This window comes from Drosophila willistoni, chromosome 3R, assembly GCF_018902025.1.
Source record: "Drosophila willistoni isolate 14030-0811.24 chromosome 3R, UCI_dwil_1.1, whole genome shotgun sequence".
Classification (NCBI taxonomy): Eukaryota; Metazoa; Arthropoda; class Insecta; order Diptera; family Drosophilidae; genus Drosophila; species Drosophila willistoni.
The window spans coordinates 29586741-29612400 of record NC_061086.1 but is presented as its reverse complement, the minus strand read 5'-3'; the positions used below and the strand labels follow the sequence as shown (position 1 = coordinate 29612400).

Sequence of the window (25660 nt, the reverse complement as noted above, 5' to 3'; positions counted from 1 at the left end):
CCTTAGTTGATACCATTAAAAATTTATTATTTTCAAATTTTAACAAAGTACATTCAAAAAACAGGCACACTCTTAAACAAACGGCTAACAATTAGCTACAAAAACAATTAAAAAAAAGAAAACTAGGATTGAACTACAATGTTCTTCAAATTGGCTAAAAAAAATTCCTAAATATGCGGACAACTGCCTGAACCCAACGGGGAACTGGACGCTGAACAATTTGATGCTCTGCTGTCTGCGAGAAGTCGTACAGACGATCAGCCTCCGCCTGTAGACGTTGGCTGAGATCCTTGTTGGATGTCACCAGGCACACTTGTGTCTCCAGATCCCGGTTTACGGAGCGCTCACCAAAATTCGAAGAGCCGATTAGAGTGAGATTTGGTAATGTGGTTTGTGGGAGGTAGTACCACAATCCCTTCGCATGATAGGTCCAACCGGGTTTTTCATATTCGAAAAAGTTAACACGATGATTTTGTCGGCCACGCACGAGACTCTCGTAGAAACTCTTTGCGATGAGGGTGTAGGCGGCTGGTATTCCGCCAGCGGGTCCTTTGGCTCCTTGGAAGCCGTTGGCCTGCAGAAATGTGACCAAAATATAATAAAATGCATAATAATAAAATTGTACTTACATTGGGATGGGCCATCAGAATGCTGCACTGTGCTAGGCATTTGTGAGTAATGGTGTCCATATATTCCTGTGTAAGATTAAAGTATCCAGTGGCCAGTTTGAGTCTTGAACCATCTATACAGTTCGATAAAAGTCGCTTTGTCACTACGCTATCATGATGGATGCCAATTTGTCCCATTTCCACCAAAGGAAATACCCAAGTATCCGCCTGGGTTAGCTTATCCTTAAGCTGTGCCTGACGCTTAAATGTCTCTTGGACTAGGTCGGTTATGCGCTTCTTAGCTAGACGGATAAACTGGTCCTTGGTGCCCTCATAGGGTAAGATAGCCCAATTACGATGCAGACCCTCAGTGGCATCTGGACCCACAGCCAGACTGAACTCCTGCACTCGTTCTATCAACTGGGCATAGAAATCTGCCAGAGCTTTGTCCTCAATCAAGATATAACGATCCTGGCGATTGGTAAAATAATCATTTGACAAATTGGCTCCCGATATGATCACGGTGTCGTCCATTAGATAGACTTTCATGTGCTGCAGTCCCAACAGTTCGTTCCATCTGGGCGGAATCAGGCGCTTGGTGATTCCCCTTAAGTCGGGTGTATGGTAGAGGGAAAACTGCACTTGGTCAGCGAAATCTCTGACCAGTGGAACTAGCATAGTCTTTGAATTGAGGGCACCACGTGTTCCACGCGTAAAGTCCAGTAGAACATTCAGCCTCAGTTTGGATTCACTTTGTAGACGGTGACGCAACGTTTGGACAAAGGCATTTTCCAGCTGTCCTGTGCCCAGATATAAGCTGGCCAAAACAATGCGTCGCTTGGCCCGGGTTATGCGCTGAACCAGCGTTTCGTAAAAATTCTGCGGCTCTTGAATAATCTGAATCTGATCGCCGCTTAGGGGGAAGCATGGCGCCAGATTGTGTAACCACGAGAGACTCTCCAGTGCGGGTGCTCCTGCAAAAGTATTCGAGGATAACAGATGCGGTGTCTGTTGCAGGCAACCGAAAAAATCATTCGACGTGGTCGGGGCCAGCTCCTGGCTAAAAAAGCGTCGCAGGTACAACATCATTTTGGAAGCGGTGGGTACAGGAATGCAGATTGGGAATCGAAATGGATTAGAACAGATGACTTCTGTTTACTTGCTTTATGACGATTTCTGGAAATTGACCAGCTGTTGGTGCATCTTTCACTGCCCTTGGATCCAGAGTTAATGTTCAGTTTCATTCATTAGCTGGCAATTGATTCGAAACGCAACTGATTTATTTTACAAGGCAAACTTTTGCGGTATTTTTTAAGTACCAAACTTTTGGTAAATATTTACATATGGCAATGAAAAGTGTTGGTTAATACAACGTTAGTGATGAAAACTAAACAGCAGCTGTATCGAATAACAAAGTTTTGAATATTTGTTTACATTTAATGTGGTTTTAGATAGCTACGACGCATTGATCATTTGATGAGATAATTGCAAAATAAATAAACTTTCTGTGTATAAAAGTACTTGTAAAATAAAAATTATCGATTACACACCACCGATTTAACAACACTGGCAGGCTTCGTGAGCAAAATTATTAGTCAATTCAAGTCAAAAGAAAATATTCAGTGCCAGTGCCAGCGCCCCCCACCCCGACAGAAAAGATTATCAATTTGGTGAAGAACAGACCTGTTAAGTCCCAAAATCGAACCATTATAAGCCCCATCCAGAACAAAGAAAAGAGAAATTGGCAAGGTGAACGGGAACGGGGAACGGGCAACGCAACCATGTCTATGTCATGGACAGAGAAAGTCGATCCTGAGTTGATCTTCACCAAGCAGGAGCGCATTGGCAAAGGCTCGTTTGGTGAGGTCTTTAAGGGCATTGATAATCGCACCCAGCAGGTCGTCGCCATCAAGATCATCGATTTGGAGGAGGCTGAGGATGAGATCGATGACATCCAGCAGGAGATAATGGTGCTATCGCAATGCGATTCGCCTTATGTCACCAAGTATTATGGTTCCTTTCTCAAGGGTACCAAACTGTGGATTATCATGGAGTACCTGGGTGGTGGTTCGGCTTTGGATCTGATGAAGGCTGGCTCCTTCGAGGAAATGCACATTGGCATCATCTTGCGTGAGGTACTGAAGGGCTTGGACTATTTGCACTCTGAACGCAAGTTGCATCGCGACATTAAAGCGGCCAATGTGCTGCTAAGCGAACTGGGCGATGTTAAGCTAGCGGACTTTGGCGTGGCTGGTCAGTTGACAAATACCACCTCAAAGCGGAACACCTTTGTGGGCACCCCCTTCTGGATGGCACCAGAGGTGATCAAGCAGTCACAGTATGACTCCAAGGCGGACATTTGGTCGCTGGGAATCACAGCTATTGAACTGGCAAAGGGTGAACCGCCAAATTCGGAATTGCATCCGATGCGAGTGCTTTTCCTCATACCGAAGAATAATCCGCCCCAGCTTACCGGCAATTATACCAAGTCCTTTAAGGACTTTGTCGAGGCTTGCCTTAACAAGGACCCCGAGAATCGTCCTACTGCCAGAGAGCTGCTCAAATACCCATTCATTAAGAAGGCCAAAAAGAATGCCTATTTGATTGATCTTATAGATCGCTTTAAGAAGTGGAAGCTGTCCAAGGGTGACGAGAGCGAAACCGAGTCGGAGAACTCTGATTCCGATTCGGATGCAAAGCAGGGTGGCAGCAGCCAAGATGAACCCTGGATCATGACCGTCAAGGGGCTACATATCAATAGTGCTCCTCGAGCTGGAGTTAATAGTTTTCAGCTGCAGGAGCATGAGCTTACCATGCAGAAGCTGATGCAGACCACACACTCTCCAGGTGGCAGTGGAGGCGGTGTTTCAGTTACGACAGCCAGCTCCAATGAGACGACAAATCATCACAATAGCAGCAGCAGTGGCAGCACCACTGCCTCGACTAACAGCAGCAGCAGCAACAACAACAATAACAACAATAATTTAAACAACAAACATGCCACTACAACCATGTTAAATGCCACACCTGTACCAGTTGCAGCTCCGGCTTCATCTTTGGCCGCAGCTTCATCTTCATCCACAGCTGTTGGAGCAGCTGGTTCGGTGGTCAGCACTTCATCCTCTGCCAGCGAGCTGATGCAAAAGCGTTCCAGCTCCAAGCCGGAATTGCGTCAGAGCCGTTCTGCTGGTGCCTTCATAGATCAGGTCGAGGAAAGGCGCTCCTCACTGGGTCTTAATTTGAATACTATCGAACAGCAGCAGCAACAGCAGCGTCGTAGCAGCCAACGTGAATCATTCCATGCCGCTAACGAGGATTCGAATCATGTGAAACAGCAGCCGTCATCTGGACAACGTCTTATGCAAACCAATAGCGCTTGCCTGAACAACTTCCTCTTCCCCGTACTGACCGACATTCAGAGAAAGTATTCAAGCAACAACAGCAGCATGGGCGGCGGAGTTGGGATCGGCAATAACAAGAATTTGGGCGACATTGGTGACCTTAAATCCGTCTTCGAGCTGGCCGAGCGCTCTAGCCCTGGCGTTAGTGATCTGTTCATGAAGGAACTGATCCACATGCTGGTTCCGGGCTACTCCGAGACACGCATTAATAATATTATGGATCGCACTATTCGCCATCGCAAATAAAAGCAGTAGCAGCAAAAAATTCCACAACTAAAAAAATATATATTTAGAATCGAAAAAATTAACGAAAAACAACAGAAACCCCAACAACTACAACTACATATTCCGACAATTAGTGGCCAATGGGGAGTAGAAATGTACATGTATTTCAATTGAAGTTATTTAAGCATATAATATATATATATGTATCCGTTTGTTTATCTGCAATATTAATCTAATGCATAAAATATGTGAAATATTTTTTTAATTTGGCAAATAAAAGCAGGAAAAAGACATGGAATGATATGTAAGTAAATTCGAAATTTAATAATTTTAGCTTTTGTTTGACCTGGCGACTCTCGATATAGAATACAATTTTTTTAATTTAATTTAAACTCTAAAATATTTTTAAATTTGGCGCTCTAGTTGAAAGGTCGAACCAAAGAGTGCAACTCCAACCGATAAGTCGAACATTCGGACCCAACGTCGAACCATTGAGGGCAACTTCAACCGATACTGATAGCAACAGTCAAGGTTCCCTTATCGATACTTTAAAATAGATATCGATGTTTTCCCCACCTCTATTTGGCGACTGTGGCAACGCTGATATTGATTGCTAACAAAGACAAAAAAAAAACAAAAAAATTCCAAAATTCTTTTGCTCCGGGCGGAGACACTTTTGAGGACTACATTGAGCAATGGATATGATAAATAAATTTTACTCCACAGCTGTGCAGACAGTATCCACGCTGTCTGGAGTGCTGCCTGGTAATAATGTGACGCGAGAATATGAGGTTCTCGAGTTGACCAGCACTGCAGGAGTTGGTAAGATATAGGGAAACATACGGATTTGGAATGCGCCGGATAATACCGATTGGTGCCTTACAGGTCTCATGTGGAAGGTTTACAATGGCTATAAGAAGAGCACAAAGCAAGAGGTTTCCGTGTTTGTCTTTGAAAAGAAGTCCCTGGAGCGATGGTCTCGCGATGACAGAGAAACAATGCTGGAGACACTGCGCCGTGGTGTCCAACAGTTGACAAAAATTCGTCATCCGCATGTCCTCACAGTGCAGCATCCGCTAGAAGAAAGTCGTGATTCGCTGGCCTTTGCCACTGAGCCTGTATTTGCTTCGTTGGCCAATGTAGTGGGTGATTCAGTGCGATCGGATAAGAAACTCTATGATGTGGAGATACGTCATGGTTTGCTTCAGTTATTCGATGGCCTGCAGTTTCTTCACAATGATGCCAAAATCGTGCATCGTAACATCTGCGCCGAGACAATTGTGATCAATAAAAACCGAAGTTGGAAACTCTTTGGTTTTGATTTTAGCATAGCCAATCAGCCAGCGACTGATGGCACTGCCCATTGGCCATGCCGGGAACACTCTACGTCGCTACATGTGTTGGCTCAACCTAGTTTGGAGTACACAGCTCCAGAATTAGCTCTGAACGGTGTGAATACCCCAGACAGTGATCTCTTTTCCTTGGGTAAGCTAGAAAAATGTGGCAAATGAGACAAAAAATAAATAATCCTCAATTTTTTAGGTGTGCTCATTTTTACCATTTACACCGGGAAACCACTGAAAATGTTCGGCAGTGACTATAGTGGCTTTCGGCGGTATGCCAACGAGCTGAACCAACGGAAATACCCGCCCATGAATGCTGTACCCAATGAATTGACCGAAAGCCTTAAGGCTCTGCTTCACCCAAGTGCCAGTTTGCGGCCCAAACTACATGAACTTAAGCAGATTGTCTATTTTCAGGATGTGGGCGTTAAGACATTGAGCTATTTGGATTCCCTGTATCAGTGGGATAATCTACAAAAATCCAAATTCTACAAAGGATTACCTCAAATTATACCTACATTGCCGCATCGTGTAAATCTCCATTCTATTCTTCCTTATTTGGTCAAGGAGTTCATTAACTCGCCTATGATTCCGTTTGTGTTGCCCAATGTTCTACTCATTGCCGAGATGAGCAGCCAGCGAGAGTATTGTGATCACATATTGCCACATCTGAAGCCGATCTTCAAGCTAACCGATCCCATACAGATTCTCTTGATCTTCATGCAAAAAATGGACTTACTGCTAAAGCTAACACCCGCCGAGGATGTCAAGTCAAGTGTCCTGCCGCTGCTGTATCGTTCCCTGGAATGCGATATGCCTCAAATTCAGGAACTCTGTCTGGCTGTTTTGCCCACATTCTCCACACTAATCGACTACAATGCCATGAAGAATTCGGTTTTGCCGCGCATCAAGAAACTCTGTCTACAAAGTAGTAATGTGTCGGTGAAAGTCAATTGCCTAATATCGATTGGCAAACTATTAGAGAATTTAGACAAGTGGCTGGTTCTGGATGAAATACTGCCCTTTTTGCAGCAAATTCAAAGCCGTGAACCAGCTATAGTTATGGCCATTATAGGTAAGATTAGCCACAATCATTAAGATGAACATTAATATTCAATTGAATTGGTTTTTTTTTTTTTTAGGTATTTATAAGATCGCCATGACCAATACAAAGCTGGGCATAACAAAGGATGTTATGGCCCATAAATGTATACCATTCCTAGTGCCACTTAGTGTGGAAAATGGTCTAACTATTGCTCAATTCAATACAATTGTGGCCCTGATCAAGGACATGCTCAGTCGTGTGGAACAAGAGCAGCGTGAAAAACTGCAGCAACTGTCAACAATTCAACGAGATAACAAGTAAAAATCATATTCAATTATTTTCTTGTTATAAATGGTAATCATATTTTCGTTTCGTAATCCACAGACCTAAAGATGCTTCCGAAATATTAGCCAATGAGCTTGAGAGCAGCTCCGTCATATCCTCTAGCAATGGCAATAAAGTGGACAACGATATGTTCTCTGGATTTAATTCAACGCCAACATCCACTCCTACTCCTATTCCCACACTGGCGCCAGTACGGCCAAAAGAACAGCTCAAGTAGGATAAAATATAAAGCCATTATTTCAAGGTGGACATTCAAGAAACCGAATATTATTCAAATATCCTTGCAGAATAACGCACACATCAATGACACCGACACCGCTTCCAGCACCAGTAGCCTCTAAACCAGACATTTTGAGCTCTCTGATGCAAAGTAATCTTAGTGGCTTGGGTGCACCTGCGCCAGCTCCAGCTCCAGCTGCAGCACCAGCACAAGCAGCTAACAACGGATGGCATAGTGCCAATCCTTTGGTTATGAATCATCAATTGGCCTCGCCCCAACAGCAGGCCAGCAGTAACAATAATTTCTCCTCTCTGGACGATTTGGATCCGTTTGCAAAATCAAAGCCAAACAATTTAAATGGTGCCAATTTGTATACACTGCAGCAGCCGAATGTAAACTATATATATCCCATGGGACATGGGCAGGGCCAGCCCATGAATAAGATGACTACACCAACACTCCAGCCGCAAACCCAGCAACAACAACATCAACAGACTACAGATAACCAAAACTTTAATGCTCTATCGCAGCAGGATATTCTCAATTTTTTGAATTAAATGACATTCCTAAGACAGAGTTCGAAAAACATTCAATATTGTAAATCCTATATCCTTATATCTATGTATATGTATCTACTATATCTATATCTTATATATTTTAATGTGCGAATGTCGTACCAGCTTGGATAGGTGTCTGCCTATTTGTGTGTGCGTGCGTGGATGGTTTTGTTAAAGTGTTTTAATGTACTATTAATGTTTTTATTTAAATGTTTTACAACATTTTCACAAATATCAAATGCGAAACGAATGTGTATTTAGATAATCCTTAACTTATTTATGTAGTCTAGACAAAAACCATAAACAGAAGCCAACTAACTTTAATTAAACTTGTATTGTGCAATCTTACCTTTAGGACTTTTTTAAAGGAGCACGCGTTAATAATTACATATATATTATATAGTGTCTATCCATAAAAACAATAAATGAATTTCCAATTGACGCAACAAAATTATGTTCAATAGTTTAGATAATTTACTGCGACTATTTTATTTTGGACATTACCTGAACTTACTTGATATTGTTTTAAGAATCACATTTTAATCGAGGTAAATTATTGTAAAGCTATTTTAATGTCTAATTGTTAGGCAATTTAACATTGTCTCTTCTATGGCAGGGTATTTGGAATTCCAACAAGCTATTTGACTAGCTAGTTAATACAGCGAAATGCGTCATTAAAGGTGACTAATACGAGTATGTGATTACGTCTCCACCATGATGTGGGTAAAGAGACTGTGCATACGGCGCTCCACCTCCTTGTAGACTAGCGAATTAAGTCCATCTGTTTGCTGGCGGAGAGTGGCAGCTCGCAGCAGTGCCCTCCGATTCTCATTGGGATGTTCCGGCTTGTGCTTTAACATTGTATATTCACTGTACTCGGGAGCAAGGCGACAAATACTAATGCCCATGGCACGCAGCCGCTCATACAGATCGTCGTCCTCGCCACCCCAGCCATGATAAAGATTAGACATGCCATTGATTAGCTGAAACTGAAATGTGTTAATGGCCACAACTCCTCCGAAGAGACCTCGATATGGCAAATTAAAACGCCAGTGATCCAGGGCGGAGCACATGTGGCGGGGCTTTTCCAAACATGCATACATTTGTCCTAATTGATTGAAGGATACAATTTGATTATATGTAGATAAATGAATGCTCAATAAGTTTCTCACCTGAGTTCAATGGAAAGAGATCGACATCGTGTAAAACCAAGCACGGAAATCCATATTCGGCTGCAATCTTTGCTCCAATATTAAACAAAGTGGCACGATTAAATGGTTTCTGATCCGATTGTTCAACGAGAAATATGCGATAATGGATCAATTGTTGCCGTAAATAGTTGTGCATGTAGGTTAGGAAAGCATGTAACTGCTTCTCGCGCTGGCGATAAGGCACTATAATCGCGGTACTGTATTTGGCCCTGCATTGCTCGGGCTGATACTCTCCGCCTGGCCGGATTTCTTCTCCACGAAGGATGCCCTCGTGGTACAATGGATTGTCATAGACAAATCGATTGTTTTCAATGATGTCCTTGTAGATGCAGTCGAATGATTGTTGCAGGGATACATTTGCCGTAACTTGTGCTATCAGAGAGTCCTCAATTCTATCCCCATTGATATAAGGATAGTGAGAAGCAAAGCGGAATGGCAGTGCCAAATAAATGATGATCGTGCCCACACTAGCGAGTATTAGTACTCGGTGGCACTGCTGAACCATTATAAAAACACACAAGGCGGTAGCTTTAATTCCATAGAAAGTTTTTTTACGCGTTTTCTGGCAGTTGAGCACCTGAAACAGCTGATTTGACGATTGCACCAGTGATGGCTATATTTCAGCCATGAAGGCCGCCAGTAAAAGTCTGACATTGAGACATCTCTTTTAAAGTACTATGTTCACTTACGAAACTCTTGTAGTTCTTGCTAACTAAAATATAAAAAAAAGCTAATTTCTTTTAATCTTAATAGTAAAAAAGAATTCCAAATGAATATGTTTCATTCCCGCGTTTTTGTTTAAATTTTCCCGCCAACGCATTAAAAAAAGACACTTCTGACGGGAAAAAGGCGGAACTGACAGCACTGCCGGCGGCAATTCCGTTTCGTCTCTTGGTGGAAATCAGAAATAAACAAAATATAAAACAAAAGTAATTCTTTATAATGACCTCGATTATAAAGCTTCACACAATTTCTGGAGCCATGGACGAATCTCCGCCATGCTACATACTCCAGATAGACGACGTGCGAATATTGTTGGACTGCGGATGGGATGAAAAGTTTGATGCGAATTTCATCAGGGATTTAAAAAGGTTTTTGGTGTTGCTACTCACATGGTTTGCAATAACAATAAATTGATTTCTTTCTCTAGACAAGTACATACATTAGATGCCGTGCTACTGTCTCATCCGGATGCCTATCATTTGGGGGCACTGCCCTATCTTGTCGGAAAATTGGGTCTCAATTGTCCTATCTACGCCACGATACCTGTCTTTAAAATGGGCCAAATGTTTATGTATGATCTGTACATGTCGCATTTTAATATGGGTGATTTTGATCTATTCTCGCTAGATGATGTGGACACGGCGTTTGAGAAAATCACCCAATTGAAGTACAACCAGACAGTTTCACTGAAGGGCAAGGGTTACGGCATATCAATAACGCCGCTGAATGCTGGCCACATGATTGGTGGTACCATTTGGAAAATTGTCAAAGTCGGCGAGGAGGATATCGTCTATGCCACGGACTTTAACCACAAGAAAGAGCGTCATTTGAGCGGCTGTGAATTGGAACGCCTGCAACGTCCATCGCTACTGATCACTGATGCTTATAATGCCCTATATCAGCAAGCAAGACGACGTGCCCGTGATGAGAAGCTGATGACCAATATCCTACAGACTGTGAGAAATAATGGCAACGTTTTGATTGCCGTAGACACGGCCGGACGTGTCCTGGAGCTGGCCCACATGCTGGATCAGCTGTGGAAGAATAAAGAATCAGGTCTGATGGCATACTCGCTTGCGTTGCTTAATAACGTAAGCTATAATGTGATCGAGTTTGCAAAATCTCAAATCGAGTGGATGAGCGATAAGCTGACGAAGGCTTTCGAAGGTGCCCGCAACAATCCGTTCCAGTTCAAGCACATTAATCTATGCCACTCTCTGGCAGATGTATTTAAGCTACCGGCTGGGCCCAAGGTAGTCCTTGCCAGTACTCCAGATATGGAGAGTGGCTTTACGCGAGATCTGTTTGTTCAGTGGGCTGCCAATCCCAATAATAGTATTATATTTACAACTCGCACCTCACCTGGATCTCTGGCCATGGAGCTCGTGGAGAATGCAGTGCCTGGCAGGAAAATTGAACTTGATGTGCGACGACGTGTGGAATTAGAAGGTCCCGAGCTGGAGGAATATCTACGTACACAGGGCGAAAAGCTGAATCCTTTGATTATTAAGCCAGATGTGGAAGAGGAAAGCAGCTCCGAGTCCGAGGATGATATCGAGATGAGTGTGATTACGGGCAAGCATGATATTGTAGTTCGTCCAGAAGGTCGTCATACATCCGGTTTCTTTAAATCCAACAAGCGTCATCATGTAATGTTTCCCTATCACGAGGAAAAGATCAAATATGATGAATATGGCGAAATAATCAATTTGGATGATTATCGCATTGCCGACCTTGGCGGCTATGATTACTTGCCCGCAGAGGAACAAAACAAAGAGAACGTAAAAAAGGAAGAACCTGGAGGCGGTCAGCAAGACCAGCAGCAACATGCCAATGGTGATATGGACACCGATGTCCAATTGTTAGAGAAACCCACTAAGCTGATTAATCAGCGTAAAACCATTGAGGTTAATGCCCAAATCCAGCGTATTGATTTCGAGGGACGTTCCGATGGAGAATCAATGCTAAAAATTCTATCTCAGCTCAGGCCACGTCGTGTGATTGTTGTCCATGGCACAGCCGAAGGCACCAAAGCGGTGGCCAGGCATTGTGAACAGAATGTGGGCGCCCGCGTCTTTACGCCAAACAAGGGCGAAATTATCGATGTAACCACAGAGATACACATTTATCAGGTGCGTCTTACTGAGGGTCTAGTCTCCCAGTTGCAATTCCAGAAGGCAAAGAACGCAGAAGTAGCCTGGGTGGATGGACGCTTGGGCATGCGCTTGAAAGCCATCGATGGAGCCACCAATCCCACCGAACAGGAGGTATCAATACAAGAGGGACAAACTCTCACACTGGAGACGCTTGAAGAGGATGAGATACCCGTACACAATTCGGTCCTGATTAATGAATTGAAACTCTCAGACTTTAAACAAATCCTAATGCGCAACAACATCAATTCTGAGTTCTCCGGAGGCGTTTTATGGTGCAGCAATAACACATTGGCGTTGCGTCGTATCGACGCCGGAAAGGTGTCCATGGAGGGTTGTCTGTCGGAAGATTATTACAAAATACGCGAACTGTTATATGAGCAATATGCGATCGTTTAACCAGACAATAAAAATGATCATCCATCAACCATCATCGTGGGATATTTGCTTTCGTCATTTTATGTATTTTATGTAAAACGAACCTTTTTTTTACTTATACCTATCCTATTATAGTGCTATATTTACAAATTGAAATTTAAGACTACATAAATTGGAGCATAGGATCTTCGGCACGTGGCCGCTTCTTTTTCCATTCTTCGATTTCATCCTCGGTGGGAGCTTTTATGTCATACATGCTGTTGTAGGGACGTTTGCGATCATCAACCTCCTCATCAGGTATCTGTTTATGCTTCGCAAGCTTCTCTTTGTCCTTTTCCTTCTCCTTGTTTTTGGATTTCTTTTTACGTTGCTCCTTGGCCTTCCTTTTCTTTTCACGTTTTTTCGATTTTTTCTTGGATTTCTTGCTGGGCTTTTGCACCTCCTCCTCCTCCTCTGAAGAAGAAGAGTCAGAACTTGGTGCCGAATCGACTTCTGATACGGGAGCCTGTTCAGCTTCCTCCGACTGAGTTTCAAGATGTACAGCGTTAGTGGTATTGGTGGTGGGGGCAGCGGCGGCAGCTGCAGCAGCAGAAGATGTTTGCTCCGAGAACCCTTCCGGTTCCTGCATGCCAACACAGTACGAGTTTTTAATGAATGATTTGCAGCACTTATAGCCCCAGCGGCCGGCATTCCAAAAACTTCCCCACACCGTTGTATGATTATTGATATAGACATCTTCCTCATAAATGCTACGCGCTTTGGGTTTCTCTACACCTTTAATGATTTTACCGCTACGTGAATACTCGATATATTCCTCGGTCTGGGCCAGCAAAAGAGATTTGGGCGGCGCCTGAAGATGCTCTTCCCCGCCATATTTCTCTACAATGTGGGTTTTTGTCTGCAATAAAATTAAAGTTGACAATTAATAATTCCAGAGTTAACATTAAGATGGCAAACTTACACTTGACTTGAATTGTTCCTTCTTCTGTTCATACTCCTTCTGCAGCAGTTCCAGCTTGGTGGGCTCGGCAAGCAAATGTACATCAACGCCTTTGCCATGTGCCTCCCAGGCAAACAATTGGGCAGTTGCTTGGGCTGTGGTGTCACCAGAAAAGCGCACAAAGTTCTCTCCCGCAAATTCAGCTCTGAGGGGTTGAAAATTATGTTTTTAATAAGTCTGAAATGATATTATACAGACAACTTACTCCTCGGATGGAACATTGGGATTGGGATTGTCACGCATAGAGCGTGTCTTGGGATCATAGTAGGCCGAATTGGGATCCAGATTACGCAGATATTTGGCAGTATCCTCTCGAATGCGCAAATTCCGTACTGTGATCCGCTGCTTGGAGTCCACTTTGGTTCCCGGCATGTCAACCTCATCCACATATTTGTCTTCATTACCATCTTCATCTGAGATTTCAGCATCGGGATCTGAGACGAGGGAGAAATTATGGGATTGACAAACAATTCAAGACCTTTGTGTTCTTACACATACCATTCTTTAGTTTTTCAGCTTTTAATTGACGCTTGGCTTCTTCAACTTTTTCATACTCCTCAATAATCTCCCGGTGATTGGCTGGATCGTAAGAACTCCAGCGATCTCGCTTCTCGTCATAATTCACCGACGCATCATGCACAATGTGTTCGTCATGAACCACGATGGACTCGGCGTACTTTGCCTGCACCTTGCGCGGCCTCTCTAGGCAATCTTTCTTCTTGTGAGACATGGCGCCGCAATTTTCGCAAGCACCCTTTCGAAATTTCGTCACTATACGAGTGGTGTCCAAGCCCTTGGGTGCTCGTTTATCCAACTGGCCACGCTCATCTTCGTGCTGTGGACGCTGATGCTTGAGAGTGGGCCCTTGCGAGCCATAGTACCACGGTGCATTTGATATATATTGTGGGATATGTGGATTAATATCTCGTCCCTCTTCATCGACGGCGGCTGGTGCTGTGCCTGCCTTACGGGCCTCCTCTAGCTCCTTTGCCTTCCGCCAATCCTCGCGGGATTTCTTTTTCGGTTCCTCCTCCGCATCCTGATCATCTTTGTTGTGGATAATCTGAGACACAGGCGTACGCACTGCCCCAGAGCTCATATTTTTTTTTTGTAAATAATTATTGCACCCGATTCACTAGTGCTGAAAAGAAATTTATCTATCGACGTTATCCAGAACTGGTTTCTCAAAAATGCGCCTAAAATGAGTAAATGAGTAACTAGTGTTTTCAACACTGCTTTAAAATTGCGTTTTCCAACACCAGACTTGCTGTCAGTGTTCCCTTTCAATGTTCCGTTCGTATGTCTTGTTTTAAGAAAATCTAAAAAAAAAAGAATAAGAATAAAATTATTTGCAAAAAAGGTAAATTATTGCCAAGATAATTGAAGGTAACATATTTGCCCTGGTGTTTGTGTGTGCGTGTGAGTGTACAGAGTTTGTGAAAAATTGTTTTCCTCGATGACGAAATGATAGCAAGTTCCAGTTCCAGTTGTTCTCCATATGTGTGTGTCTACCTCATTGCTCGAGTTCGAACTCCTTTGCTCGAGTTCGACTCACTGGTTCGACTCCTTTGCTCGAGTTCGACTCCTTTGTTGCATGTTGCAAATTTTTGCCAATTTTTGTGAAAATGTTGACAATTTATTGATACAAGTGCGCCCAATAAATATATATTTGCCCTACAAAATTTCATATATGTGTGTGTGCGTGTGTGTTTCGCTCTGTGCTGGAATGTGGGCTGCATAATTCTTATTCGCTCATTCTTTGTTGTTTCATTTCTGAACAAAATAGCCTTCCATCTATATAGTATGTGTATGTATGTGAATTGTAAACGTGTGAGTGTGTATGTATGTATCTACATGCATAAATATTGCACTGTGTATGTGTAATAACTTACAGCTAATCAAAGCTAAACGACAACTTACATACTCTAGTACAATAGCCTCATAATTGAAACAAGGTAACATTTTCTAGGGCAAACATTTAGAAAAAGAAATTGCCAATATACATACATATGTGTGCATGTGTGTGTCAGTGTGTGTGTGTGTGAGTGTGAGTGTGTTTTTTATTACTGATAAAATCCAATTGAATGGAAAATCCCTGCAATCCCCCCATGTGCAACAAACTTTTTACCTTTAATATAGACAATAAATATGTACTATACATATACAAATGTACATACACACATACGTACGTATGATTTTTTATGTAAATTAGAGTGGACTGTTCTTCAATGACAATCAAAAATAATTATTGAAATATGTTAAGAGTTTTCCCCAGACATTACTCATACGCCATGTAAGCTACATTTAGCTAAAACTCAAATATGTATAACTAAGGACATAGTCAGCCCAAGAAAAAAGAATATAGAGATTATTTAGTAAGAAAATTGGAGAACACTTCGTTGAAATATTTTAACATATTTCAATAAAAAGACTTCAATTTAACGTTATTCCCCCTAGGGGGTTTTTATTTTGTAAAGTTTAAACTGAGGAATTAAACAATAAGTAAATGACTTCTTCCATCCTCTACTTTTAAGCTCTGTGTAGGATTTTTCGAAATTTCACTGTAGTTTTATCTAATTTGATTGAATAATAGCGACCTAGCTAATAATAATATTATTGTTATAGCGCAAGATTTTCAAATCTACATACATAATACTTTTTCAAAGTCAAACTCATTTACAACACTCAGTTTTTATAGGTAAATTTGAATATCTTTAACAAAAAATTACTCATACGTCATGTTGGCTCAATTGAGTGTAAAAAGAATCTTTCTAAGGCTTTAAATGGATAATTATGTGTTCATGGGCATAGTTTACATATGTATTTAGATTTAGACTTTCAATTCAAGAATTCTAATTTTTTTTCTTGTATTATATTGAGCCTAAAAGATTTGATTAGTTGGCTTAAATATTTTACAATTAATTTGTTTGTCTAGCTATAATGTATATAACAACAGGAGCGGATACAGAATAGATAGATTATGGGGGATCTTTGAATATCCAGTTTGTATTTGTGGGGAATTCTCCTCCACATCCTTTCCCCTTAATTGAGCACATATGTATAGTAGTCAGTTAAAAAGAGTATTGCATACTGTTGGGGCAGTTGGAAATTACTAATTTAACTGACGACAAAATTTGTATAAAATATAATATAAAAATAAAATATCATGACTAATTTTGACCACAATATTTATATATTCAGTGGATCCTCGGATAACGAACAGAATTAGTGGCAGCAACTGGTTTAAATGGTTTAATTTGAATTGTTATTGAAAGAAGATACCATAAAATGCATTTAAACTTATCAAGAACTCAAAAATTCAACAATATACATACATATTTTAGGTTCAGCTTTTGTTTAAAGTAAAATTAAACATATTTTTCAAGAAATTGAATTTGTTTCGAGACTTTTAAAATGAAAAAACGAAGAGTTTGGAATATACATCTTTTGTATAATGGTCTACACAGTTCTATAATGTATTCTTGGGATTTCCCTTATTTTCCACTTTTCACAACAAAAAGAATGTATTATTTAGGTGAAATGTTCTTTATCCGGGCGTTCGTCAACCGAGAATACACTGTTAACTAAATACATCTGATTAGATTTCAATTTCCTTGATATGTATGTATTAAATCTTACATTTTAGCCAGTTTAGGGTCTCTTACCAAGAAGATCGTACAGTGAAATTGACAAATTTTATATAGTAATTTAATAGTTCAAGAACTTGAACAAAAATAGTTGCTAAATAATGAACAATTCTTTGGTTATGACTAGGACGTTGAGTAACATACATATATTAATATGTATAAATACATTTTTAATGATTATTCATAAACAATTTATAGAAAACCCATTAACGCTAATTTTAGATGACAACTTTACAATTGAATCTTTGCCGCAAACTATAGTTGAACATTTTTTAAGTTATGGGGCTTTAAAATTCGGCACTAAAATTAATAGTTTTTTCTTTTTGTTTTGTTTCCTTTTTGCAATTTCAGAACAGCTGCAACAGGCCCGGCCACATAGTGGTGAATATTTAATAATCACCGCAGCTGCTGACTCGCAAGGTGCAGCCCGCTGCTTTCACTTTCGATCTTACTTACACCCACACATACACACACACACACACACACACAGACAGACACACACTCACTCACATACACTCACAAGAACTCACACACTTAAACACACACCGAAATACATTCAGATACACACATACAACCGGAGCAAGTGAAATTCTTCTGCTTCAGGGGGGTGGGAACTAAGGCAACATGTTTACGGGCAAACTGCAAATTAAGGTATGCGAGGCAACTGGCCTGCGTCCTACAGATTTCCAGAAGCGTCACAACTTAACATTTGGTAAATTGGCCGATGAGCAATTGATCGATCCGTATGTGTCCATTGATGTGGATGAGAGTCATTTTGGTAAGTTGTTTACGTTAAGATTGTCGCAATTCAAATAGGTTACTAAAATTTACTTATATTTTGGCAATCAGATCGCTCTACTACACGGGCAAAGACATTCGATCCGGTATGGAATGAGCAGTTTGTCCACGATGTGACCAATGCACATAACATCAATTTGACTGTGTTTCACGATGCGGCCCTGCCCCCGGATGACTTTGTATCCAATTGTGTGATACCCTTCGAGGATCTAATGCAGAATGAGGCAAGCGTACTGGATCTATGGGTCAATTTGGAGCCGCAGGGCCAAATTCATGTGATTATCGAGCTAAAAAACCGAAATGGTCAGTTTCAATGTTTTCAATAATAATAGTTTCTAGATATTATAATTGCCTACTTTTTTTTTTGATTAGATCAAGCCAAAGCCGAAGCAGAAGTGGAACACACTGTGGCCGTCAATAAGGAGTTCAAAGAACGCGCTGGATTCAATCGTCGTCGCGGTGCCATGCGTCGGCGTGTTCATCAGGTGGATATATCATATATAAATTTGAAATCTTCTTAACTCAATCTAATCATTTTGTTCTCTTCTAAGGTCAATGGACACAAGTTTATGGCAACATTTTTACGTCAGCCCACCTTTTGTTCGCATTGCCGTGAATTTATTTGGTAAGCGATATAAGGAATCATGTATATACATACATATCTAGATATATTGACAGCGCACACATTATTATTCTGGAACATCTACAGTATCTACCCAAACTTTTATCTACCAAATTACATTATTATTATTTTTTTTAATTAAGTTGTATTTTTTATGCAGTGATTAATACTTTATTTTACTTTTAATTTACTTTATTTATTTCGGGGAATTGTCTTTTCTCTCACACATCGATCTATCTTGATTTTAAGAAATTTCTCTCTTTATATAATTTGATCAATCTATTTATTTTGCATAACTTTTTATGTTTTATGTAACCTCATAATTGTAACATCCATTCTCCACCCAAATCATCTATTAGCAAAGGGCTTTCATTATCTCTATATATTCTTTATGGTTCTTTGTTTATTTATATCCTTGCAAATGTAGCGTGCACATCGATTTAATTACAAAAGGAGAGTTTAAAAAACAAAAAAAAGAAATCAAATTCTACTCTTTTGTTAAAGTAAAGTAATGAAAAACCAAACGTCCATTTGCAAGGACATTAATTCTTTGGCAAAGCCAAAGTTATCTAGCAACTGATCATTCATAAGATTTTCTATCGATTTATATGCAATTTTCTTCACATATCATTCTATCATTGGGATATCATGATTGATTTCAATGGGTATTGCTTCGGTATTTATTTATTTTTTTTGTTACATTCATCTATATTTAATGGGTTTCCTTTTTTTGGGCATCGCTCTGCGGGTTCATCATGCATTGATTCATATTTAACTTACACACACACACACACGCACACACACTTTTCATCAAAAAAAAAAAAAAAGAAAAATTATATCAATGTATACATACAAATAGCCATGGAATTTCTTGCCTTTTTGCAGGGGAATTGGTAAACAAGGCTATCAATGTCAAGGTATGTGTTTTGCTTACAACTTTACCAAAAAAAAAAAAAAACAAAAAAAAAAGGATGGACTAGATCCCCCAGAAACAGAAACATCATTTTGCATATAAAAACAAAAAAATTGTAAAACCAAAAGAAACCATGAAACTTTGCTCGTTTGGTTTGTTGTTTTGTACGTTCGTTTGTTTGCCGTTTGCTGTTTGGTTCTAATTAAGTCTCTATATCTCTCGATTCGTGGGAGATAAACTTAAGAAGAAGAACAACATACATCTCTGCCATTTGTTTGTTTTGTTGTCTAGCTGCATTTGCATTCTATTCGGAATGATATTAATATACAAATATATATATATATGATTATTTCCCGATTCATTTTTCAATTAGCGTGCTTCTTGTCGTCAACGCAAATTCTAATCGCATCGCAACGCAATGCTCATTCTTTCTTTAAATTCATCCATTCATACATATCTCTCTCTCTCTTTATGTTGTCCTTGCACTTAAATCATCACTAATTAAAGTTGACCACATACTAATCTATATAGGGGAGTTTTACCAATCCAATAAAAGTTCCAGGTACTTGGGCAATTAAATAGATTTATTGCTTAGTTTGTTTCATTAAGAGTTTTTTTTGATTTTGGTTTACTATTTGAAACAGAACAAAGTCAATTTTTTAGTTTGCATCTGATGTATTCGAGTTTTAGCAGATAGTTTCAAGATTGTTCCATATTTAAGGCTTACATATTGATGGGTTAATATGGCTTTGGTTGGACAGTTTTAACTCTTATAAAAAGGGAAATTTTTTCACTGCGCCCTTTTTTGAATCTTTTGAAAATAGATGCTTAAAAATCGTTCCGAATCAACATCAATCGAAGACAAGAGTTTTTCCCATTTTTTTAGTTGTAAAGAAGTTAAAACTTAAACATCAACATTGAGGCCGGATTAAAAACTTTCAATACTAATTTGAACGTTTTAAATATACGATTATAGCGACTCCGCTTATAGTGCCCGTTCGGTTATAGGAAAGAGAATTACTAACTAAGCTTCTCCTTAGTATGTCTCCGTTTATAGCGACAAAATTTTTTACAATTCAATCGGATACTGCGACGGAAGAAAATAAACCAAAATAATGCCTAAAAAATTGAGAAACGTATTATTTAACAGTATCAACAGATCATTCTCAAGTGATATTGGAAACGAAAATTACATTTCTCTATTTGTTTGGATAAGAGCACTTAAAAATTAGCTACCTATTTCAAAAAAAGAACTGGATAGAATATTTTCTTATGTCGAAATTTGTGGGGAGAACATGATTGTTCAAAATATATGAGATGGCAGGACAGCGACGACAACGTCGAAGATCAGAATGTTATAAAAGAAATGAAAGTTATAAATACAAAAAGTAATAAAGAATAACAATTCTTTTGCTCCTTGTGGTTAAAGCGTCTTCCGGATAGAACGACTTATAAATGGTCGACCCCTTGAGCCTTGGTTTAACCGAACTCTACTATAATTTAGCTATTATTGTTTTATTGTTAAGACTATTTGATATGGGTACATTCATTAATTACTTTGGGGTGGGGCAGGAGGTTTGCCAGAAAATCTCAACCTGAAAAAAATCAAAACTAATCACAGATAAAATCCGATAAAATATATATTACCAAAGGGTAAGGGACGAAACGACGAATTCATAAAAAGTAGTATTAAATAATGTTCAAGAGTAGTAATAATGTAGAAAAATTTAGAAAAAATACAAAGATAAGTGCAATTGATTTGTTAAATTGTAATACTAATTTCTGCATCAATCATCAATTACATTTAAATCATTTAAAATCATATCATTATTGGAATAGTGATATGAAATCGCTCTCATCTGAATCAATATTCTAGTTAGTCTGGATATATGTTGTGTACTAGACAATTTTATTATAATACTCGTACATTGAAAACAATAAGAACAACAACTACAAGCACACAGACACACTCACAGACACACACACATACAAAAACTTGCACGTTACATGTGTTTTGTGATTAAAAACCAAATAAGAATAAAAAAAAAAACACATTTTTTTATCTACTACTAAATTTCACCGTGTATATTTCTCTTTTTTTTGCACCAAATCAAAATCAAATCTTGAATATGTGTGTATGTGTTCCTTAAATGGTTATACTAATTATTTTGATTATTGAACTATAAGAAAGAATACAATGTTTTCTATCTTTGATTTGCAATGTTCTCTCTGCTCTAGGGGAGAATGAAACGAAATTGAAGGCGACATTGCATTAACCCAAAAAGAATTGAGTTTATGTTTAAATTATATCAAATATGAGTGTCTAACCCTGAATGTTAAACGAAAATGAAACACAATAATTAAGAGACAGAGCACCCACAACATGTACATAAATACATACATATTTATGTAGTTTGTCTTCAATATCGAAATCAATTTATTTGCGATACTTTGATTCGTTTGTTAACGAGTTTAAACAATCTTATAATTAAATTTGTTTAATTTGTTGTTGATCATTTCTAGTCTGCACCTTAGTTGTACACAAGAAATGTCATCTGTCTGTGGTGTCCAAATGTCCAGGGATGCGAGATGAGGTAAGTTGTTGAATCGATCTATCAAAATCATTGCTTAACATCAATTTCAACCAATGTAGAAGCAACCCAAAGTGGAGGAAGTGCCGGCCGGACAGCGGTTTAATGTGAATGTGCCGCATCGTTTTGTGGTTCACAGCTATAAGCGATTTACATTCTGTGACCATTGCGGCTCGCTGCTTTATGGTCTGATCAAGCAGGGACTGCAATGCGAGACCTGTTACATGAACGTCCATAAGCGATGCCAGAAGAATGTGGCCAATACATGCGGCATCAATACCAAGCAAATGGCCGAGATACTCAGCTCGCTGGGCATCTCGCCGGACAAGCAGGGCCAGCAGCCGCGCCGTTCCAAGTATTTAAATCAGCAGGGCGGCGAGGATAACTATGGAGCATCATTGGGCGCCGATGGCGATAATGTGCCAGGCGCCTCGTTTCGTAGTAGTAATCTATCGGGCGATAGCCTGGCCACATCAACAACCACGCTAACCAGCGGCTATAATAGCAGCAGCTGCATGAGTTTGGCCGTCGGGGCCGGCGGGCCGGGGGATACACGTCCGGGGAAATGCTCGCTGCTGGATTTCAATTTCATTAAAGTGCTTGGCAAGGGCTCCTTTGGCAAAGTGATGCTCGCGGAAAAGAAGGGCACTGATGAGATCTATGCCATCAAGGTGCTCAAGAAAGATGCCATTATACAGGACGATGATGTCGATTGTACTATGACCGAGAAGCGTATCCTGGCCCTAGCTGCCAATCATCCCTTCCTCACTGCGCTACATTCCTGTTTTCAGACACCGGATCGCCTGTTCTTTGTCATGGAGTATGTTAACGGTGGCGATTTGATGTTCCAAATTCAGAAGGCCCGTCGGTTTGAGGCGGCCCGTGCCGCTTTCTATGCAGCTGAGGTGACGTTGGCGCTGCAGTTCCTTCACACCCATGGTGTAATCTATCGCGATCTGAAGCTGGATAACATATTATTGGATCAGGAGGGCCATTGCAAATTGGCCGATTTCGGCATGTGCAAAGAGGGCATCATGAATGGCGTACTGACCACAACATTCTGTGGAACACCAGATTACATAGCCCCCGAAATACTCAAGGAACAGGAGTATGGTGCCTCGGTTGATTGGTGGGCATTGGGCGTCCTTATGTATGAAATGATGGCTGGCCAACCGCCATTTGAGGCCGACAATGAGGATGAGCTATTCGATTCGATTATGCACGATGATGTCCTGTATCCGGTTTGGCTATCCCGTGAAGCCGTGTCCATTTTGAAAGGTAACTAAGCGGATAATTTAATGCAAGAACTTAGTATTTAATTTATGTTCTTTAGGCTTTCTAACCAAGAATCCGGAGCAGCGTCTGGGATGCACTGGCGATGAGAATGAAATACGCAAGCATCCATTTTTCAATAAACTGGATTGGAAAGAGCTAGAGAAGCGCAACATTAAGCCACCATTCCGACCGAAAATGGTTAGAAAATTGAACTCAACCTTGAGTTTAGATGGTTCGACTAATTATGTGTGTATGTTTTTGCTTTCGTTTCATAGAAAAATCCACGAGATGCCAACAATTTCGATGCCGAATTCACCAAAGAGGATCCGATACTTACACCGATTGGTAATGAAGTCATTAGATGCATTAATCAGGATGAATTTGCTGGCTTCTCGTTTGTTAATCCCAAATTTGGACCAGAGCGTAAAGTCTACTAAATCACATTGTGGATTAAGAGAAAAGTTTGTGGAGAAAATTTTCACTTAGGCGGTACGTGTAATTGTTGCCGTATCGCGGTAAATTTTGATGCCGTCAGTTTTGAAGTTAGATAAAGAATGACGATGATGATTCACACACACACACACATATACACACAAACACACACACACAGATATTTAAATGTATATGATGATGACCTATGCTAATTATCTGTTAGCCTATTTATATTCCTAATATCCCTACCTCCTTCCCGCCCGCGCTTTCGCGTTTCCCTTTAGCACTAATACTACACACATACATATACTTTTGTTTTTTGTTAAACAAATCTATGAAACGCTTTATTGTTGTCTGTTTCCAGTTGTGTCTTTATTTCATTTGTAAGTTTTGTTTGTTAAACCATTTATCAATGCGAATATCCAGGTGGAAGATCATTCTATATAGTGCCAATATGTGAATAACCGCACATTACACACATACATACAAACTGCTTTTCCCCCCTAATCCAAGTGAAAGTAGCAAAAAATTTTAATTTCGATTTTATATTGCTTTTGTTTGCATTGAATATATTGATGGGGAATGTCTATATAATTCGCATTAGCATAGTGACTAGGATTGTTGATAGTCGGAAATGTGTATAAATAAATTGCCGATTTGATTACAAACGATATATGTATGTATAAATCAGCAATCCTAACTAACCCATTCTATTAACAATAGCAATCTGTATGTTATTTGCCATATATATGTATATGTGTGCGTATATATACACACACACACAGATCAAATTTTTCCCCCAAAACTTCTTCCCCCACCATTCTAGTCAAAATGTCAAATGTTAGCTGCAATTGAAGTGCACAATGCATTTTGTTATTAGTTTTTTATTGATTTTTAATGAAGATAATGATGATGATAATGATGAAGATGATGATGTGTGCCGTCGAATCTCAAGTTTCGCAAAGTTAGGCACTTGCTCCAAGCGAATCTCAAGGGAATATCTAACACAATAATAGCCAACACCCACCCAAATAACACACACACACACAAAAACACACAACACGCACAAATTATGATTTAGTTACATGATTTAAACTTGCACAACTTCCTTCTCAAGTATTAAAGCGATATTATTTTGTTTAAATATATATATATTATATATTGTTATGAATCATATTTATATAAAACAAAGAAAACACACATAAAATGAAGCCAAAAAACTACTTAAATCACAAAAAATACAACAAACAAACTAAAAAAAAAAAAGAAGCATTAAACATAAAAACTAATCATAGTAATAATGAACAGCAACACAAAACAAAACAAAAAAAAAACTGTCTAATTCATATTATTTTATGTTATACACAACAAACAACAAATAAAAAACATGTGTTTAGTCTGTAAGTGGATAAAAAGAAAAAAACCCACAACAAATAATATACATAATAATAATAATAATATAAAATAAACTTATATTAAATTGTGAAATTAACTATGAGTTGAGGTTTGTGAAGTGATCAGGAAATATATGATTTTGAAAACGCTTCACAGATTTCTACTCTGATATACATTCACACTTATATATATATATATATATATATATAAAGATGCCATATATATATATATATGCATAATAAATAGCATATAAACAACAATTGAAAAATATAATATATGCTTTATGTATATATACATATACATATTCATTTAACTATATATTAACTAATTATGTGTTGATTTTAAAACCAAAGACTCAAAACCCAACAAGAAAAATTAATTCCATTAATGCAGCGCAAACAAAAAACCAAATTAAAAAGCATCGAAATTTTCTTATTTATTCATCTATGTTTAATTTGAAATCAGAATTTGTTTTGTTGTTATTGTTATTCATTTAAACAATTTTGCGCTGCATTATGGGTTATATAAATTAAAAATACTATAAAAAAAAGAAAACAAAAATACACTACACACACACATACACACACACACAAATTTAAAAGCAAAACCTAGAAGATTATATTAACTATAAGCCAGCATTGTTAACTAAGTAAAAGTTTAAAAAAAAAGCAGAACAAGAACAAACCATCTTAATGATGAACAACAACAGCAACAACCACAAAACTGAAACTTTCTAAGTAATAGTGAAGAAGTCACAAGAAATGCCCAGTGTCTAAAC

At 39.2% G+C, this 25660-nt stretch overlaps 7 protein-coding genes across 8 annotated transcripts; 4 read left to right on the top strand and 3 right to left on the bottom strand.

The window, feature by feature from the left end:
* Positions 1–2: 2 nt before the first annotated feature.
* Positions 3–1950, bottom strand: LOC6649887 (CDP-diacylglycerol--glycerol-3-phosphate 3-phosphatidyltransferase, mitochondrial). Its single transcript, XM_002071947.4, has 2 exons — positions 630–1950; positions 3–574 (listed from the first exon to the last, which is right to left on the bottom strand). The coding sequence occupies exons 1-2, from the start codon at positions 1695–1697 to the stop codon at positions 155–157; spliced, it is 1488 nt and encodes a 495-aa protein (XP_002071983.1). The 5' UTR covers positions 1698–1950; the 3' UTR covers positions 3–154.
* Positions 1951–2146: 196 nt separating this feature from the next.
* LOC6649886 (serine/threonine-protein kinase 24) lies at positions 2147–4481 on the top strand. Its single transcript, XM_023179855.2, has one exon. The coding sequence runs from the start codon at positions 2390–2392 to the stop codon at positions 4253–4255; it is 1866 nt and encodes a 621-aa protein (XP_023035623.1). The 5' UTR covers positions 2147–2389; the 3' UTR covers positions 4256–4481.
* Positions 4482–4801: 320 nt separating this feature from the next.
* On the top strand, positions 4802–8004 carry LOC6649885 (SCY1-like protein 2). Its single transcript, XM_002071945.4, has 6 exons — positions 4802–5056; positions 5120–5719; positions 5777–6652; positions 6720–6939; positions 7007–7180; positions 7255–8004. The coding sequence occupies exons 1-6, from the start codon at positions 4930–4932 to the stop codon at positions 7742–7744; spliced, it is 2487 nt and encodes an 828-aa protein (XP_002071981.1). The 5' UTR covers positions 4802–4929; the 3' UTR covers positions 7745–8004.
* Positions 8005–8208: 204 nt separating this feature from the next.
* On the bottom strand, positions 8209–9558 carry LOC6649884 (beta-1,4-N-acetylgalactosaminyltransferase bre-4). Its single transcript, XM_002071944.4, has 2 exons — positions 8917–9558; positions 8209–8852 (listed from the first exon to the last, which is right to left on the bottom strand). The coding sequence occupies exons 1-2, from the start codon at positions 9458–9460 to the stop codon at positions 8446–8448; spliced, it is 951 nt and encodes a 316-aa protein (XP_002071980.1). The 5' UTR covers positions 9461–9558; the 3' UTR covers positions 8209–8445.
* A 260-nt stretch (positions 9559–9818) lies between these two features.
* LOC6649806 (probable cleavage and polyadenylation specificity factor subunit 2) lies at positions 9819–12264 on the top strand. The gene is made up of 2 exons (XM_002071943.3): positions 9819–10046; positions 10106–12264. The coding sequence occupies exons 1-2, from the start codon at positions 9898–9900 to the stop codon at positions 12228–12230; spliced, it is 2274 nt and encodes a 757-aa protein (XP_002071979.1). The 5' UTR covers positions 9819–9897; the 3' UTR covers positions 12231–12264.
* A 71-nt stretch (positions 12265–12335) lies between these two features.
* On the bottom strand, positions 12336–14376 carry LOC26529872 (pre-mRNA-splicing factor Slu7). The gene is made up of 4 exons (XM_015177119.3): positions 13708–14376; positions 13415–13643; positions 13171–13354; positions 12336–13107 (listed from the first exon to the last, which is right to left on the bottom strand). Exons 1-4 carry the CDS (start codon positions 14306–14308, stop codon positions 12373–12375), a joined length of 1749 nt encoding a protein of 582 aa, XP_015032605.1. The 5' UTR covers positions 14309–14376; the 3' UTR covers positions 12336–12372.
* Positions 14377–14423: 47 nt separating this feature from the next.
* LOC6649805 (protein kinase C) lies at positions 14424–24637 on the top strand. Of its 2 annotated transcripts, XM_023179618.2 has the most exons (10): positions 14424–14569; positions 17208–17634; positions 17706–17957; positions 18027–18139; positions 18206–18279; positions 19162–19193; positions 21713–21783; positions 21843–23058; positions 23114–23253; positions 23331–24637. In XM_023179618.2, exons 2-10 carry the CDS (start codon positions 17481–17483, stop codon positions 23490–23492), a joined length of 2214 nt encoding a protein of 737 aa, XP_023035386.1. In that variant the 5' UTR covers positions 14424–14569; positions 17208–17480; the 3' UTR covers positions 23493–24637. The 2 variants fall into 2 exon arrangements, with proteins under 2 accessions (XP_023035386.1, XP_046865156.1); XM_047009200.1 differs by lacking the exons at positions 14424–14569; positions 17208–17634; positions 19162–19193 and having other exon boundaries at positions 17891–17957.
* Positions 24638–25660: the final 1023 nt, after the last annotated feature.